Source organism: Hypanus sabinus, chromosome 10 (genome assembly GCF_030144855.1).
Source record: "Hypanus sabinus isolate sHypSab1 chromosome 10, sHypSab1.hap1, whole genome shotgun sequence".
Taxonomy (NCBI): Eukaryota; Metazoa; Chordata; class Chondrichthyes; order Myliobatiformes; family Dasyatidae; genus Hypanus; species Hypanus sabinus.
The window spans coordinates 125,617,044-125,634,317 of record NC_082715.1 but is presented as its reverse complement, the minus strand read 5'-3'; the positions used below and the strand labels follow the sequence as shown (position 1 = coordinate 125,634,317).

The following is a 17,274-nucleotide window of genomic DNA, read 5'->3' as shown; positions in this document are numbered from 1 at the left end:
AGGGAGGAGACCTAAATCGAAGGAGAGGAAAATGTCAGAGTAATTTCAGTCACTGTGTAGTTAACCAGAATAATAGAACAGCCTGACTCCATGGATAATGCACAATGCATTAAAATGCATTGAAGATGTTACACATTTCCGTGGGCTCTTAAAATACTCATCATTACTTAAGAAAAAGAAGCAGGAAGAAGTCATTTGGCCCATCATGCCTGCTCTGCCTTTCAGAAAAATGTGACTGATATTTTAACTTGGTGTGACTTTCCTGCACTAACCCCAAATCCACTGATTCCCTTGATAGCTAAAGATCCATCAATTTCCAAATTAACCAACCACACCCCTCCAAAAATCCTTAACCTTCTGCATGAAGAAATTACTTCTCACCTCTATCCAGCCTCTTATTTTGAGACCATGACCCCTTGGCTATAGAAACACCAGCCAGGAGAGATCCAACTTTTCTGTCCACTTTGTCAAACCCTATTCTTACATTTCAAAGAGATTATTGTTCTTCTAAATAAAAAAGAATACCCAAATTGTTTAATCTCGGAGTTTGCAATCCCAGGTACCAATGTACTGTACCTTTGCCAAGCCCGTCTATCACAAGCATATCCTTCTATATATAGAGAGACCAGATCTGGTATACAGTATATCTGGATGGTGTCTCACCAGCACCCCATATATTTAGAGCAAGACATCTCCACTCTCAATCTCAAATCCTCTTGTAATAAAGGAAGCCATACCATCTGTCTGTAGGAAGAAGTTCAGTCGACGTTTCGGGTTGAGACCCTTCGTCAGGATGAAGGGTCTTGACCTGAAACGTCGACAGCGCTTCTCCCTATAGATGCTGCCTGACCTGCTACGTTCCACCAGCACTTTGTGTGTGTTGCTTGAATTTCCAGCATCTGCAGATTTCCTCGTGCTTGCCATACCATCTGTCTTGCTGCACTGGCATGTGTATTTGTTTGAAAATTGTTTTACAGTGCTAGTTTCTTAATCTTCACAAAGACTCCAAGTTTCTTTTCAATGGTCAAAGCCACTTATTTTCTTTTGCAGAGGTTCACAAATATATTTTCTCTCCACAGATACTAAGTTATCTGCTAGCTATCTTCAGTATTTTCCTTTTGGGTTCAGGTTTTGACATCAGTCCTGACATGTTTTTCAGTTTTAATCTGTTCTTTTTGTGAACTCTACCTATAACTGCCTTCATTAATATGACTCCTAAATGTCACCCAAACAATCCCAACATCACCCTATCAGAGGAATCCCCTTTGTCCTATCCATCCCCCACGATTCCAATTTACAACAGGCTTGTTTTTCCACTTCCCCACTTCTGATGAAGGGCGCTCGACATACAATGTAAAGTTTGTTTCTCTTTCCAGCATTTTCATATTTCTAGTATGATTTGACTTTCAAATATGTTGTACAACCTAATATAAAAGCTAGAATGGTTTAATTCGCCTGAAGAAGGGTCTTAGCCCAAAGTGTCAAGTGTTTATTCATTTCCATAGATGCTGCCTGACTGGCTGAGTTCCTCCAGCATTGTGTGTGTGTGTTGCTTTGGATTTCCAGCATCTGGAGAATTTCTCATATTTATGCTTTAACTGTTTTTTTAGTGATTTAACTCTAGTTATTACACTTCCACTGAAAACTTACTGAAGTTATCAACCTTAATTGGTTAATACATTATTACTGAATTTTCATTGTAGTTAATATATCTATTCTATATTTTGCATTTGTTTATTAATCCTGGAATTGCCATTATGGACTTGTGAAACCTCACACACTTGACCCCTGCAAACCTATAAGTCAGTTGTTAGTTAACTGATGGACCACTGCAGAGAGAAGAGCTGCATTATTTTTGAAGTAGTTGTGACTCACAGATCTGTGTTTCAAAACTACTTTGTTTCTGAACACCACCAATTTTTTCTTCTCCTTCCTAGGTAATCCCTCACTATTGAGGATGACCCCAGTATCTTGAGGAGTACAAGTCCGTTGGGCATGATTTTTGTTAATGGGGGAATGATCCTTATGGACTTGACTGCCACTAAGGCTTGACAGAACACAGTCTTAATCTAATGGCAAACAGGCAATAGCAATGAGGATCAACCTCCATAGGCCAAATTTACCTTGCATCACAGTGTTCCATGCGTGTTGTAGACACCAAAATCATTATAAAATAAAACTTCTCAAACTGCTGTCTGTTTGTATCTGGTTATAATGAACCAGCTTTACAAAGACATTTTTATAACTCCCATACTTCACATTCCAGACAGGGGCCTTCCACCCAGCAACACAAGTTATCCAGTTTATGTTGGTAGAATTGCATCCATAGCTGCCAGGGGATGGGGTGAATAGTCCTGATAACTTGAGACACCGGAGACTTGTTTAAATTTGGAGCAAAAGAAATCTGCTGCAAGAACTCAGCGGATGGTGCAGCATTTGTAGGGGAAGGAATTGTTAACATTTCATGTCAATAAGTCTGATCGCAGTCCGAAATATCAACCACTCCCGCAAGTGCTGCTTGATCTGCAGATTTCTTCCAACAAGCTGTCCTGATGACTAATCTTAAATCTTCCCTGTCCATTATCAGCTCTGGCTCTAGCCTCTGTGAGTCAAAGGGAATTGCACACAAGCATTTCCACAGACAATTTCACACAGTGATGCAGAAGTGCTACATTGTTAGATGGCTCATTCTTCATGGGAAACTTTAAATGAAGCTTCATTTGGCATTTAAGGATGGAAATGTAATTTTATCAAAAAAAATAGCAAGAATCCCAAGGTTCCTGGCTAATACTTATTCCACTTCACTAAAACGGATTGAATGGTAAACCTACAGGTGCTGGCAATCCAAAGCCTTTGCTTTAATGGTCATTATCACATTGTTGATGTCTCGTTAACATGCACTGCACGACCTGGCTACTTTATTTCCTTCATTAGGGAAGTGTTCTCTAAAAGTCGAAACTCTGAAGTATTGTAAATACTCTGATCGCAAAAGATGTTAAATAAATAAAAGTCCTTTGTTATTATTGAATCAATAATTCATCATTGGAGAATTATGTTAATAAGAAGTTTGAATTTGTAATTTGCACGAGCAGTCAGTAATTCCCGACTGCGCGGTATTGCACATTCTCCCTCTTTTCATCAGGTACTAGGTTAATTGCCTGACGTAAATGACCCCTAGTGTAGGTAAGAGAATTTGAGGTGGAACTTCTGGTTGTCGCCTCCCCTCACCCTCTGTGTTCCCCCATCTCCTTATCCGCCCGTCACCTCCCATGGGTGCTCCATCTCTTCCCTTTCTTCTGTGGTCTTCAGCCCTCCTCTATCAGATTCCCTTTTCTCCAGCCCTGAATCTCTTTCAACAATCAACTTCCCAGTTACTTCACCCCTCCCCTGCCGTGCCCCCCACCTCCGGTTTCACCTATCATCTGCCACTTTGTACTTCTACCTCCCTCCCACCACCTCCTTACTCTGACTTCTCATCTGTTTTCCCAGTCCTGATGAAGGGTCTTGGCCCGAAACATCAACTGTTTGCTCTTTTTCATGGATGCTGCCTGGCCTGTTGAGTTCCTCCTGCATTTTGTGTGGGTTGCTTGGATTTCTTGCATCTGCAGATTTTCTCATCTTTGAGGTGGAATTGTTGGGTGTGGGGGCAAGTAGGTTTCATAGGATTGGTGGGATAGGGCATTCATGGGATTGTTTTGTGCAGTGGCATGGACATTGTTTCAAACTGTTTTACAGTCATTTATGTATTTTGAAGTACAGGTATGAGTACAAATTGGCAAACAGTTTTCCCATTGCAAGTTTACATGTACAACAATATGATATCGACTGGATAGTCTTTTTTAATGATTATGCACAAAGAATAAACTTTGGTCAGTACGTGAGGAATAATGTCCATCCCTTCTTCAACTCTTCCATGATCTCAGGTCCCAAAGGTTGCTGACTGGATCTCTCCCAGCACTCCCCACCCTCTTTTGCTCATCTACTCCCCTCACCCAACAATGGCTGAGTCACATACAAGATCACCTATTGCCATGATACCTGACTCACTGGTCCTTATGCACCTCAAGATCTTGATCCTCCGTATCTTCTTCATGCTCTCCCCGTGTCCCTGCACTGCCCGTGTCCCTGTTCTCCCCGAGTCCCTGCTCTCCCCACGTCCCTGCTCTCCCCGGGTCCCTCCTCTCCCCGAGTCCCTGCTCACCCCATGTCCCTGCTCTCCCCGTGTCCCTGCTCTCCCCAGGTCCCTGGACTCCCCGAGTCCCTGCTGTCCCCGTGTCCCTGGACTCCCCGAGTCCCTGCTCTCCCCGGGTCCCTCCTCTCCCCGAGTCCCTGCTCACCCCATGTCCCTGCTCTCCCAGAGTCCCTGCTCACCCCGAGTCCCTGCTGTCCCCAGGTCCCTCCTCTCCCCAAGTCCCTGCTCTCCCTGGGTCCCTGCTCTCCCCGTGTCCCTGGACTCCCCGAGTCCCTGCTCTCCCTGGGTCCCTGCTCTCTCCAAGACTAGAGTCACAAGCCTATGTTAATGCCAGTGGCCCTGAAGGTAATGGACAGAGAACAGTTTGTTTTCAAGCATTTTACAGTTAATTTTTTGTATCATTTTTTGATTGTTCATGTGCTTCTTTTCCTAGGTAGTGAAGAATAAAGAGGAGCCCTTCAGTGCATGGAACTCATGCCTCCAGCACGTTACCTGCCTTGCTCTGGCACATATTCATCGAGGTCAGTGGGAAGATCTATTACATTGACGTAATTGTTTCTCATCCTTTGATTTTCAGGCATTTCACCACCCCGGCACACAAACTGCTCAGGGAACTAATCAGGCAACAGAAGATATGTGGGCCTAACCCTGTTTAATAATTTGCCTGAATCTCTGATTCACTCTTTCCATTCCTGAAATATTTTACAGCTCAAGTTAAATGTGAGCAATACTCATGACACAGGGTGTGATATCACTGGATTAGAGTCTCAGAGCTTTGCCCAGTATTTACAGTTAAATGCAGACTGACCCTTGCCCCACCAAACTCGGATATCACAGCATTCAAATTCAGATCCCGACTAAGGTTAGTATATTGTCACATGAAACTCCTCGCTCGCTTGAAGCTCGTGGAGTAAATGGTACAAAACAAGAGAACAGGCAGAGGGTAATTGTACAAACTGTTAATAACGGAAAAATGAATGCTTTGAGAGTGACACAGCTCAACTGGGAAGGGGATGTTTGGTTTTCAAGTCTGACAGCAGTGGGAGAGAAACTCTTCCAAGTCGTCTGGGCTTTCAAGCTCCTGTGTTTCCCCTACAAGGCAGGCAAAGTTCAAAGTACATATGTCACCATATACAATCCTGAGATTCATTTTCTTGTGGGCATACTCAATAAATCCATAATGGAATCAATGAAAGACCACACCAACTTGGGCATCCAACCAGTGCGCAAAAGACAACGAACTGTGCAAATACAAAAAAGAAAGAAATAATAACCTTAAGTAAATAAGTAATAAGTATTGAGAACATGAGATGAAGAGTCTTTGATAGTGAGTCCATAGGTTGTGGTTACAACCTATGGGGCAAGTGAAGTTATCCCCTTTGGTTCAAGAGCCTAATGGTTGAGAGGCATTAACTGTTCCTGAAACTGGTGGTGTGAGTCCTGAGGCTCCTGTACCTTCTCCCTGACGGCAGCAGTGAGAAGAGAGCACGTCCTGGGTGATGGGAGGGGGTCCCTGATGACCGATGTTGCTTTCCTGCACCAATGCTCCATGTAATTTTGCTCAATGCTGGAGAGGGCTTTACCTGTGATGGACTGGGCTGTATCCACTACTTCTTGTAGAATTTTCCATTCAAGAGCATTGGTGTTTCCAGACCAGGCTGTGATGCAACCAGTCAATATACTCTTCACTGCACGTCATAGAAGTTTGCAAAAGATATCATCCCAAATCTTCACAAATTCCTGAAGGAGTAGAGGCACTGCCATGCTTTCTTTGTTATTGCATTTACGTGCTGGGCACAGGACAGGTCCTCCGAAATAATAAATCCCTTCTTTCTACTGATTCTTTCTCCCCTCCTGTCATCCTAACTGACGTTCCAACAGGAGGTGAATCTTGTTACTACTGCAGCATGATGGTTGTAAGGACTGTGAGCTCAGGGAGTGGGGTGTTCAGCAGGAGGGAAGTTCACCCTAGCTCCTGCTGGTGCACTTGCTGATGACTCGAGTTGGCATCTGGCTTCGACTACTTGCTTGGGAATAACTCTGTTTCTGCTGACCCCTAAGGAATCTGAGCACATTCATTCACAACCATCTGTTAATCTAATTGCCTGATTTGCAACAGGACAGAACATTTGATTCATTTTGTATCTTCTTGAGTCATTATGTAGGCCAATGTCCTGAAGACTATTTGCTTGTTTGTTTAATTTCTAAGTCTTGAAATAGGGTGCTCCATAATAGTCCACACTCTGTGCAAAGGCCTGCAATTATGTTCAGAATTCATTATCGTTGCAAAGCAATTCCACATGTTGTGCTGTGTGTTTTCAAAGCGATGCTGCATAAAACTTTAATGCCAAAGCATGAAGAAGTGTATTTAGGGTTAGTCATGTCCCACTGTCTTCACATATCTGCAACAATTAGAAAGCTATGTCAAAGCTTCATTGAAGTCGAAATGAACACATTTTCAGATTCAGAATAAGATTTAAAATCACCAGCATGTGTTGTGAAATTTGATACCTTTATGGCAGCAGTACATTGAAATACATAATAAATAAATACAGAGAAAAAAACTGAGGTATATTACTCTATATCTATGAAATAGTTAAAATAAGTGCAAAAAAAACAGAAATAAAAATTAGTGAGGTAATGTTGATGGGATCAGTGGCCACTTAGAAATTGGTTGGCAGAGGGGAAGAAGCTGTTCCTGAATCACTGAGTGTGTGCTTTCAGGCTTCTGTACTTCCTTCCCAAAGGTAACATTGTGAAGACAGCATGTCCTGGGTGGTGTGGATCATTAATGGCGGACGCTGCCTTCCTAACGCACTGCTCCTTGAAGATGTCTTGGATACTATGGAGTCTAGTACTCAAGATGGAGCTGACTAATTTTACAACTTACTTTGATTTTGTGCAGTAGCCTCCCCCCCCCATACCAGATGGTGATGCAGCCAGTCAGAATGTTGTCCGCAGTACGGTTGTAGAAGTTTTTAATTGTTTTATTTGACAAACCAAATCTCCTCAAACTCCTAATGATCTACAGTTGCCGTTTTGCCTTCTTTATAACTGCATTGATATGTTGGGAGCAGGTTAAGTCCTCAGAGATATTGACATCCAGGAACTCGAAATTGCTCACTCTTTCCACTTCTGATCCCTCTATGAGGATTGGTTTGCGTTCCCTCTTCTTACCCTTCCTGAAATCCACAATCAGCTCTTTGGTCTTGCTGACGTTGAGTGCATGGTTGTTGCTGCGACACCACTCAACTGGTATATCTCGCACCTAAACACCCTTTCATCACCGTCTGAAATTCTGCCAACAGTGGTTGTATCATCAGCAAATTTATAGATGGTATTTGAGCTGTGCCTAGCCACACAGTCATGGGCATAGAGCGTGTAGAGCAGTGGGCTAGCACACATCTCTGAGGTGCACCAGAGTTGATTGTCAACGAGGTGAAGATGTTAATTCCAGTCTCCACAGGCTGTGGTCTTTCAGTTAGGGAGTTGAGGATCCATTTGCAGAGGGAGATACAGAGGCCTGGATTCTGGAGCTTTCTGATCAGGACTGTAGGAATGATGGTGTTAAATGCTGAGCTATAGTCAATAAACAGCATCCTGACAGAGGTATTTGTAACAGAGGAATCCTGGCCTCTGTTAAAATGGCAAATCTCCTCCATCCCCATCACTCGGTACTTCGGGTGAACAAGTCAAACACTGACCAGAGTACACATTTTTCCTTTGATGAAATTGGGTGTGATTGGATGAGTGTTGGTGCAAAAACAATGCTATCTTCAAAAAGCACAGCAGCGTTTATCATTTTAGGTAAAGACCCCACCCCCTCCCACCTCCCACTCTAGGAAGCTTATCTCATGAAAGAATCAGTCTTCAAAATGAAAGAGTCCAGGGAAAAGAACGTTGAGATAAAAAGGCCACCATCAGCATTAATGCACAAAAAAACTGTGGTAATGTTTTCTTTCAAGTCTTCATTATCTCACCAATGCCCATGCTATGTTCTGATTTATGAGTGTTTCTGTTTGTAGAATCAGTATTAGTGGACTTCCTCAGGCAGATCCATGCTTGGGTGAATCGTTAATGAATTTAGTTTTCACAAGCAAAAATCTTACTCCTTAGTTGGTGGCCCTGTATTTTTTTTTGCTTTGTTTTTCTCACTAGTTTCCGTTACTGCTCTTTCTTTGAAGTTGCTGTGATATGGTACTAAACCCCTCTTGCAACTCACCCACACTTGTCAGCCAACAACTGCAAAATGTATTGTATAGCATCTTTAACAAAGCAATATGTCCCAAGGTGCTTCAAAGTTCAAAGTATGTATACTATATACACTCTTGAGATTCATCTCCCTACGGGCAGCCACAAAACAAAGAAACTCAATAATACCCATTAAAAAATAAGACCATCAAACACCCAATGTGTAGAGAGAAAAACAAATCATGCTAACAATAAAGGTAAGGAAGTAACATTCAGAACTGTGGTTCACAAAAGTGAGCCCACAACTACAAAGCCTGTTATCACTGCAGCCAATTCAGGAGCCCGTTATCTGCAGGCTACAGCCTCAGTTCAGCACAGAGATGAGTAAGCCTCGTGGAGCAGTGAGCCGAACACCGGCCCGCCCTCACCTCTGGCCCTGACAGCCCGACCTTTACAGTCTGGCCTGGCACTTAAATTGGCCAAACCACATCAGCAAATTGTTGGCACCAAGCTGCATTGGAAGGTGTTACGGTTAGGCACCATGTATCCGATCAAAGATGGAGCTTTCCAGGAGCATGTTTAGGGAGGATTGAAGGTAGAGAGGCATTGAGAGGTTAAGAGTCCAGGACTTTTGGAGCAGATGACAGTCTTGCACTTGATGGATTGGTTAAGTTTGAAAATGGTCAGAGGCCAGAGGTTTAGAAGAGTAGATACTTTAGAGGGCTGAATTTGCAACGTTACTGAAGAATGGGGATATGGAGAAATTGGAAAACAAAATGAGAACTCTGAGCACAAGATGTTGCATACTGGATTTCCAGAGTCAGAGACTACAGGCATGATGTGTTAGTAGGTTTTGATGCAAAACTACCCTTAATTATATTCCTTCCAGCCTAACCTGCAACATCCAGCCTCTAAACTGTGAAACGTTTTAATGATGGTGCAAGGTGCAAGGTTCAAGGTTCATCTGTGTCGAGAACGTCACTGTGGTTAGCAGCAGTGTGGTTTCAGCTGCAGAGAGTGGCCAGGGAAAAGGAAAGAGTGGGTTGCAAGGGGTGCAGAATTTGTGGCGCTGTCTGGAGATGTAGGGGAGATTTCCCACTATTAGCATCTATGCCGCTCACAATCTTCAGCACTTCTATCAAATCAGCTGTTTACTCACCTTCTTTTCAAGGAAAACAAATGCAGGCAAGCCAGTCTCTGCTGATAACTGAAACTTTCAACACCAGTCAACATCCTGTGAATCTCCTCTGCACTCTCTCTGGTGTAATATTTACATGCTACATGCTATCCAGAATTGCACGCAAAGCTCCAACCCAAACAGTATTATATAAAGTTGTTCTCCAACTCCCTTAATCTTATCTACACTCTGGCAAATGAAGGCATATATCCTATATGCACCTTCAGCACCTTTTCTATCTGTGCCATCACCTGTGCAAAGCCTTTTTTCCCTCGAATTCTCTTACTATTGTTTGCCTATATTCTAGTTACTTTAATCAATCTCAGTGCAATATTTCACACTTGTCAGGATTAACTTCCATTTTTCATTGCTGTGGTCCTCTTTTATCAACTCATCAAGGTCACCCTGTAGGCTACAATCATCCCCCTCGTGATCAACAACTGCAACTGTGTTAGACTAATGATATCTGTTCACATCCAAATAGTTAATATACAGAGGAAACAGTAGCAGCCCTAGCAACAATGTCCATGATACATTACTCATCAGAGGCTTCCAATAACAAAAACCCTTTGTCTCCTATTACCCAAGCAATGTTGGATACGGTTTGCCAACTGGTCCTAAATCCCATGGCCTCCAATCTTTTTAAACAGTCTCCCATGTGGGATCTTGTCGGTGACGGTATTGAAGACCTTCTTTAATACACACTGTTATCTTCTAAAAAAATTCAAACTGGTCACATAGATCTTTCCCCCAAAAAAGCTATACTGACTACCTCCGACTAATCTCTTCCTTTTATTAATCTTTGCCCCAAAATACGCTCCTTGCCTTCCATTTAGGCTGGTCAAAGTTTAAAGTATATTTATTATCATAGTCTGTTTACTACATACAATCTTGAAATCCATCTGCTCACAGGCAGCCACAAAACAAAACAAAGAAACCCAATATAACCCTGACCTTTCCAATCAGGCCTAGTGCTTAATTTGACCAGACCTCGGGTCGTTTCTCATTCTTGGACTTGGGCCCTGCCACTTCAACTTGGCCCATACCCGATCTTTTAATTTGGGCCCAGCACTTAAATCAGTCAAGCTTCAGGCCTTCCTTCACTTTCGGGCCTAGGCCCGGGCCCCACCACTTTGATTCCTAGGGATGTATCCACTTTTAAGCCCACAAGGATATCCATAGTGCCCACACACACTGACCTATCCACCATGTTTTCTCACAAAATGAGAAAATCTGCAGATGCTGGAAATCCAAGGCAACACACGTAAAATGGTGGAGGGACTCAAGAGGGCAGGCAGCATCTATGGAAATGGATAACAGTCAACATTTTGGGCCAAGAGCCATTTTGTGCTCCCACTGTTCAACGTTCCCATTCCCCTCCCCCACCTGGTTCCACCTGGCCATTCTCCCTTCCCCATCTGATTCCACTTGCCACCTACCAGTCTCTGCCCCTCTTGCTGCTGATGCAGGGTCTTGAGCCAAAACATAGACTAACATGATGTCCCTCTGCAGATGCTGTTTGTGCACTGAGTTCTTCCAGCTTATCATTGTTTTGTGTCCAATAATCCTTCCTTCCTACTGGCTCCCTTCTATAAATTCTGTCAATGCATGAACCTCCTTCTTCTTCGTGAGTACAGATGAGATTCATTATTGATAGCAGAAACGGAGATGTTACAACATGGAAGGAAAGCATTCAGCCCATGGTGTCTGTGCTGGTAGAGAAAGAGCTCGATCCCAGATTTTGATTGTGGGTCCATAATCCTATAAATTACAGCTCTTCGAGTTCCTGGATTGTCAATATCTCTGAGGCTCTAAAGTGGACCTAACACATCAATGCAACTACAAAGAAGTCGAGATGTTGGCTATATTTCATTAGGAGTTTGAGGAGATTTGGTTTGTCACCAAAGACACTCATCAATTTCTACTGATGTACCGTGGAGAGAATTCTAGCTGGCTGCATCACCGTCTAGTTGTGGCCTGATGGGTGGGGAGGGGGAGGGAGTCACTGCACAAGATCAAAATAAACTGCAGGAAGTTGTAAACTTAGTCAGCTCCACCATGGATACTAGCCTCCATAGTATCCAGGACATCTTCAAAGAGCAAGGCCTCAAAATCGCAGCATCCATCATTAAGGACCCCTATCACCCAGGCCATGCCTTGTTCTCATTGCTACCATCAGGAAGAAGGTACAGAAGCCTGAAGACACACACTCAACGATTCAGGAACAGTCTTTTCCCCCTCTGCCATTCAATTTCAGACTGGACCTTGAACCCATGAACACTACCTCACTACTTTTTATTGCTATTTTTGTACCACTTGTTTAATTTAACTAGTTAACATTTATTTACAGTAGTTCATGGGGTTTTTTTCTATTATGTACTGCAGGTACTGTTGCTGCAAAGACAACAAATTTCACTGCGCGTGCTGGTGGAATTAAACCTGGTTTTGATTCTGAGCCACACAACCAAGTACTTCTTAGTTACCGTGAGGCTTTCTGTTTCTGTCACACTTTTAGCCAATGGGTTTAAAATTCTAACCCCTACATGTCCAGTGAAAAGGTTTGTTGGCCATCAAACAGATTATTCTGTGGTTAAGAGATAATGTAAAAAGAAAATCAGTAACAGAATGCAGAATATAGTCTATTTCTGCATCTCCCCTCTGAACCTTCTGCCAATGACTTCAAATGTGTGACCTCACTGCCACAGCAAAGAGGTCCTTCCTATTTACTCTGTCTAAACTCTTCACATTTATACACCTCAGTGATCCTCCCCTCAGCCTCCTTGGTCTCAGAGCAAGATATCACAAATAACAGCTCAGCAGAACCATGGGAAGACAAACAGACTTAATGCTTCAGGTAAATGACCCATCATCTGAACTGGGGAAGTGAGTAAAGAAGATGTTGAAATTTGCAGGTATTTCCATGAATTCAATGCCAAGAGTTTGCTGTAGTTTACCGACACAGGGACATGTATTAATCAGATGTTCCTTCCTCCCTCACCATTGAAGCAGGTTTTAATCTTTCTGGTGAATGAATAACACCAATTGTTTACAACACTTCATTTACCTTTTTCCTAGGGACTTTCAAAGGGGTTTTTAACATGAGAACTGGGCCCTGGCTAGGCATCTTTTCAACAATCACTCACATGAGTCATTTAAATGTCGCTGAAGGATACAAGCCAACAAAAGGCCCTTTATCCCACTGAGTCTATGCTGACCATCAAGGATGCATTTACACTCATGCTATACCAATTCAATTTTATTCTCCCTAGATTCCCATCAGCTCCCTCTAGATTCTATCAGTAGGGGCAATTCAGAGTGGACAATTCAACCCAGCGGCCCGCTTGCTTTTGCAAAGTGGGAGGAAATCAGTGCCCTCGGAGGAAACCTGTGCGGCTGCAGGGAGAGTGTGCAAACTGCACAAAGCCAGCACCAGGGAGCAGGATTAAACCCTGGGTCCACTTTTCAAAAATTCATTTATGAGTTGTAGATCTGCCAACATTTATTGTCTACCCTTGAGTCCCCCTGAACGGAGGTGAGAGACGGGGGTGAATTATGTTGGTAAGTGTGGAGTTGTGCACCCTGGACTGGGTAGAACAGCAGATTTCTGTTGGTTTAATTATTTATTGAGATACAGCGCAGAACAGGCTCTTCTGGCCCTTTGAGCCGTGCAACCCAGCAACCCCTGATTTAACCCTGGCCTAGTCACAGGAACATTTACAGTGACCAATTAACCAGTATGACTTTGGACTGTGGGAGGAAACCAGAGCACCTGGAGGAAACCCACACAGTCACGGGGAGAACATAGTAAAGCTTGATAAAGAATTATTAATGAGCAAGGGAGAGTCTGAAGCGGATTTCAAGATTATTGTTTTTATATGAAAAGAAGAAAAACAGAAACAAGAATAGACCATTCAGCCCATTGACTCTGCTGTACCATTCATTGAGCCTGTGGCTGTTTTTTTAGTTTAATACTACTTCCTAGTGCTAACTCCACATCTCTCGGTTATTTAAAGTCTAAAAAATCCGTTGATGTCCACTTTGAATATACTGAGCGGTTAAACCTCTACACCCCTGGGCTGGGTGGAGAATTCTAAAAATTCACCACCCTCATGTGGGGAAGGAAATTCTTCTGCTTTGAATGCCCAATGGTAGACTGCTTATGAAACTGTGAGATCAAAAGGAATAGCAGGGGTCAAGTTATTAGACACCCTCCCTCGTGTAGGCTCAGCATTTATAGAGTCATCGAAAAGTACAGCACAGAAACAGGCCCCTTGACCCATCTAGTTTGTGCCAATCCATTTAAACTGCTTACTCCCTTCGAACTATATCAGGACTATCGCCCTCCATACCCCTACCATCCATGTACCTATCCAAACTTCTCTTAAATGTTGAAGTCGAGCTTGTATGCACCACTTGCACAGGTAGCTCGTTCCACACTCTCACCACCCTCTGAATGAGGAAGCTTCCCTTCATTTTCCCCTTAAACTTTTCATCTCTCACCCTTAACCCATGACCTCTGGTTGTAGTCTCACCCAACCCCAGCGGAAAACAGATACTGTCATACAACATGGAAACAGGCGTTTTGGCCCAGATCCTGCATGCTGACGCAAGTATCCCAAAGAAGAGTCTCAGCCCAGAAAAGCCGATTGTTTATTTCTTTCCATAAATGCTGCCTGACTTGCTGAGTTAACACTTTGGGAGTATTGCTCTGGATTTCCAGCACCTGCAGATTATTTTTATGTTTACTACCTAAACCAGCGCTGTTTACCTGCACTTGGCTGATATCCTTCCGTATCTTTTCTATCCATATACTTATTCAAATGTCTTAAATGTTGTTATTGGACCTGCCTCAACTACTTTCTCAAGCAGCTTGTTCTTTATACACATCGCCTTCTGTGTGAAGAAGTTGCTCCTTGGGTCCCGTTTAAATCTTTCTGTACCTGGGTCCTGTTTAAATCTTTTCCCCCTCACCTTAATCCAATGTGCTCCAGTTTTTGGCTCTCTTTCCCAGGGAAAAAGCCTGCCCAATCCTCCTATCTTTGCTGCTCCTGATGTCACACCTCAAGAAAGTCGCTTATGGTCCAAGGAATAAAGTTGTAGCTGGCCAACCTCTCCCTAAAACTCAGGCCCTCGCATCCTGGCAACATTCCCATAAATAAGCTGATATTTTTTTGGATAGCAACCACTCTATTGATTTTAACTCCCCACAATGATTAAAATGGAGGGGAACGAGACTGCAATTTAAAAGATAACTTGAAGGCTGTTTGCGGATAATTAAATTTGAAATTGGAATCCCTCAACCTGGTCTGTGAAGTTTAAGCTTTATCTGTGAGATACGTTTGGTATACTTTTCACTGTGTTTCAGTGGTGACTCTATCAGTGAACCACAGAATCAAAGAAAGGAGGCAGCACAGAGGAAGGTTACTCAGGTCATTGAGTTCATGTCTGTTCAATGCAAGAGCAAATCGACTGGTCTTACTCCCACAGCCTCTCCCCGCAACCCTGAATCTGTGTTCCCTATCGAGTGCGTTCCCAGTTCTGTGAATGAACCTGCTGTCATTACCACAGCAACAGCTGACCTACTACCAGCCCCACCTTCCCCAATTCCCAGCAATGCATTTCCAATCCTAACTACTTGCTGTGTTAAAATTTCAGCCACATATCACCTTGGTTCCCCCCCCCCCCCAAAAGATGCTATTATTACAAGCCTTTTAAACAGTCGGGTATTCAGACACCAGCTTTCTGGTTTCTGCATTTCAGAACCAGGTTTAATATCACCAGCATACATAGTGGAATTATTTATGAGGCAATATATAATAATAAAATTACAGTGAGAAAAAATATATAAACTTAAATTACATAGGTAGTGCAAAAAAAAGTAGATGTGGTGTTCATGGGTTCAGTGACCATTCATAAATCTGATGGCAGAGGGGAAGAAGCCGTTTCCGAATTGCTGAGTGTGTGTCTTCAGGCTCCTGTACCTCCTTCCTGATGGTAGCATTGAGAAGAGGGCATCTAGGTGATGTGGGTGACCTTAATGATGGATGTCACCTTTTTGAGGCATCATTCCTTGTCCTGGATGCTGGGGGAGGCTAGTGCTCATGATGGGGGCTAACTGAATTCATAACTTTCTGCATGTTATCTCGATCTTGTGCAGTGCCCCTCCCCACCATATCAGACGGGCGATGCAGCCAGTCGGAATGCTCTCCACGGTACATCTGTAGAAATTTGTGAGTGTCTTTGGTGACATGCCATATCTCCTCAAACTCCCAAGGAAATATAGGTGTGAATATAGGGTGGCATAGTGGTTAGCACCACACTTTGCAGTACAGGCAGACTGGGGTTCAGTTCCCACTGCCGCCTGTAAGGAGCTTGTACGTTCTCCCTGTGACCGCATGGGTTTCCTCCAGGTGCTCTGGTTCCCTCCCACAGTCCAGTTGATAGGTTAATTGCTCATTGTGCATTGTCCCATGATCAGAGATTCCTGGGTGGTGTGGCCGGAAGTGTCTTTTCTGCACGTGTCTACATAAATAATTTTCCGGGGCGCCCTTAAGAAGCCGTCTCATGCGAGCAGCTGCGATGTAACACTGTACGTGTGAGTCATAGAGTGTAAAAGCATGGAACCACCGAGTCCATGCTGACCATCAGACACCCCGTCATATACAAACACTGCTCTCGACCATTGTATTCTCCACACGTTCCCTTCGAAGACTGCACCCCCCTTCCCGTATTCTGCCACTCATCCACACATGGGGACAAACTTAGAGTGGTCAGTTAACCTCCCAACACACACACACACACACACACACACGCACACACACACACACACACACACACACACACACACACACACACGCAGACACACACACGCACACAGAGACACACACACATACGCACAGACACACACACGCACACACACACAGAGTCACGCACACACATAGTCACACACACGCACGCAGACACACACATGCACACACACAGACACGCACGCACACACATGCACTCACACACACATACGCACACATATACACAGACACACACACACACATAGACACACACATGCACGCAGACACACACATGCACACACACACAGCGTCACGCACACAGACATGCACATGCACAGACATGCACGCACACACACACAGAGTCACGCACGCAGACACACACATGCACATGCACAGACACGCCGCACACACACACACTCACACACACATACACACACATATACACAGACACACACACGCACACACACAGAGTCACACACACACGCACGCAGACACACACACACACATATACACACACACACAGCGTCATGCACACACAGACACACACGCACGCACAGACACGCGCACACACACACGCACACACACACACACATATACACAGACACACACATACACACTTATGCACAGACACACACACGCACACACACAGACACGCGCGCACACACACAGTCACACATACACACACACACGCACATGCACTCACACACACAGACACACACATACACACACACACCCGCACACAGACACACACACTCACACACACAGAGACACACACACACACACCCGCACACAGACACACACACTCACACACACACGCGCACACACATGCACACACACTTAAGGGATGTGGTAGGAATTCTTGGGTTTCAGTTTCTTCCCTCGTCCCAGATATGTGCGGGTTGGTGTGTTAATTGGCCAGTGTACGTTGC

The 17,274-nt window shown here is 43.9% G+C and overlaps 1 protein-coding gene across 7 annotated transcripts in view; it reads left to right on the top strand.

The window, feature by feature from the left end:
• acoxl (acyl-CoA oxidase-like) overlaps positions 1-17,274 on the top strand; it is a 358,948-nt gene that overhangs the window by 287,777 nt on the left and 53,897 nt on the right. For all 7 annotated transcript variants that reach the window (XM_059982889.1, XM_059982890.1, XM_059982887.1 and 4 more), the window contains one exon: positions 4,626-4,713. In XM_059982889.1, coding sequence (XP_059838872.1) covers positions 4,626-4,713 — 88 coding nt within the window. The remainder of the gene's footprint in view (positions 1-4,625; positions 4,714-17,274) is intronic.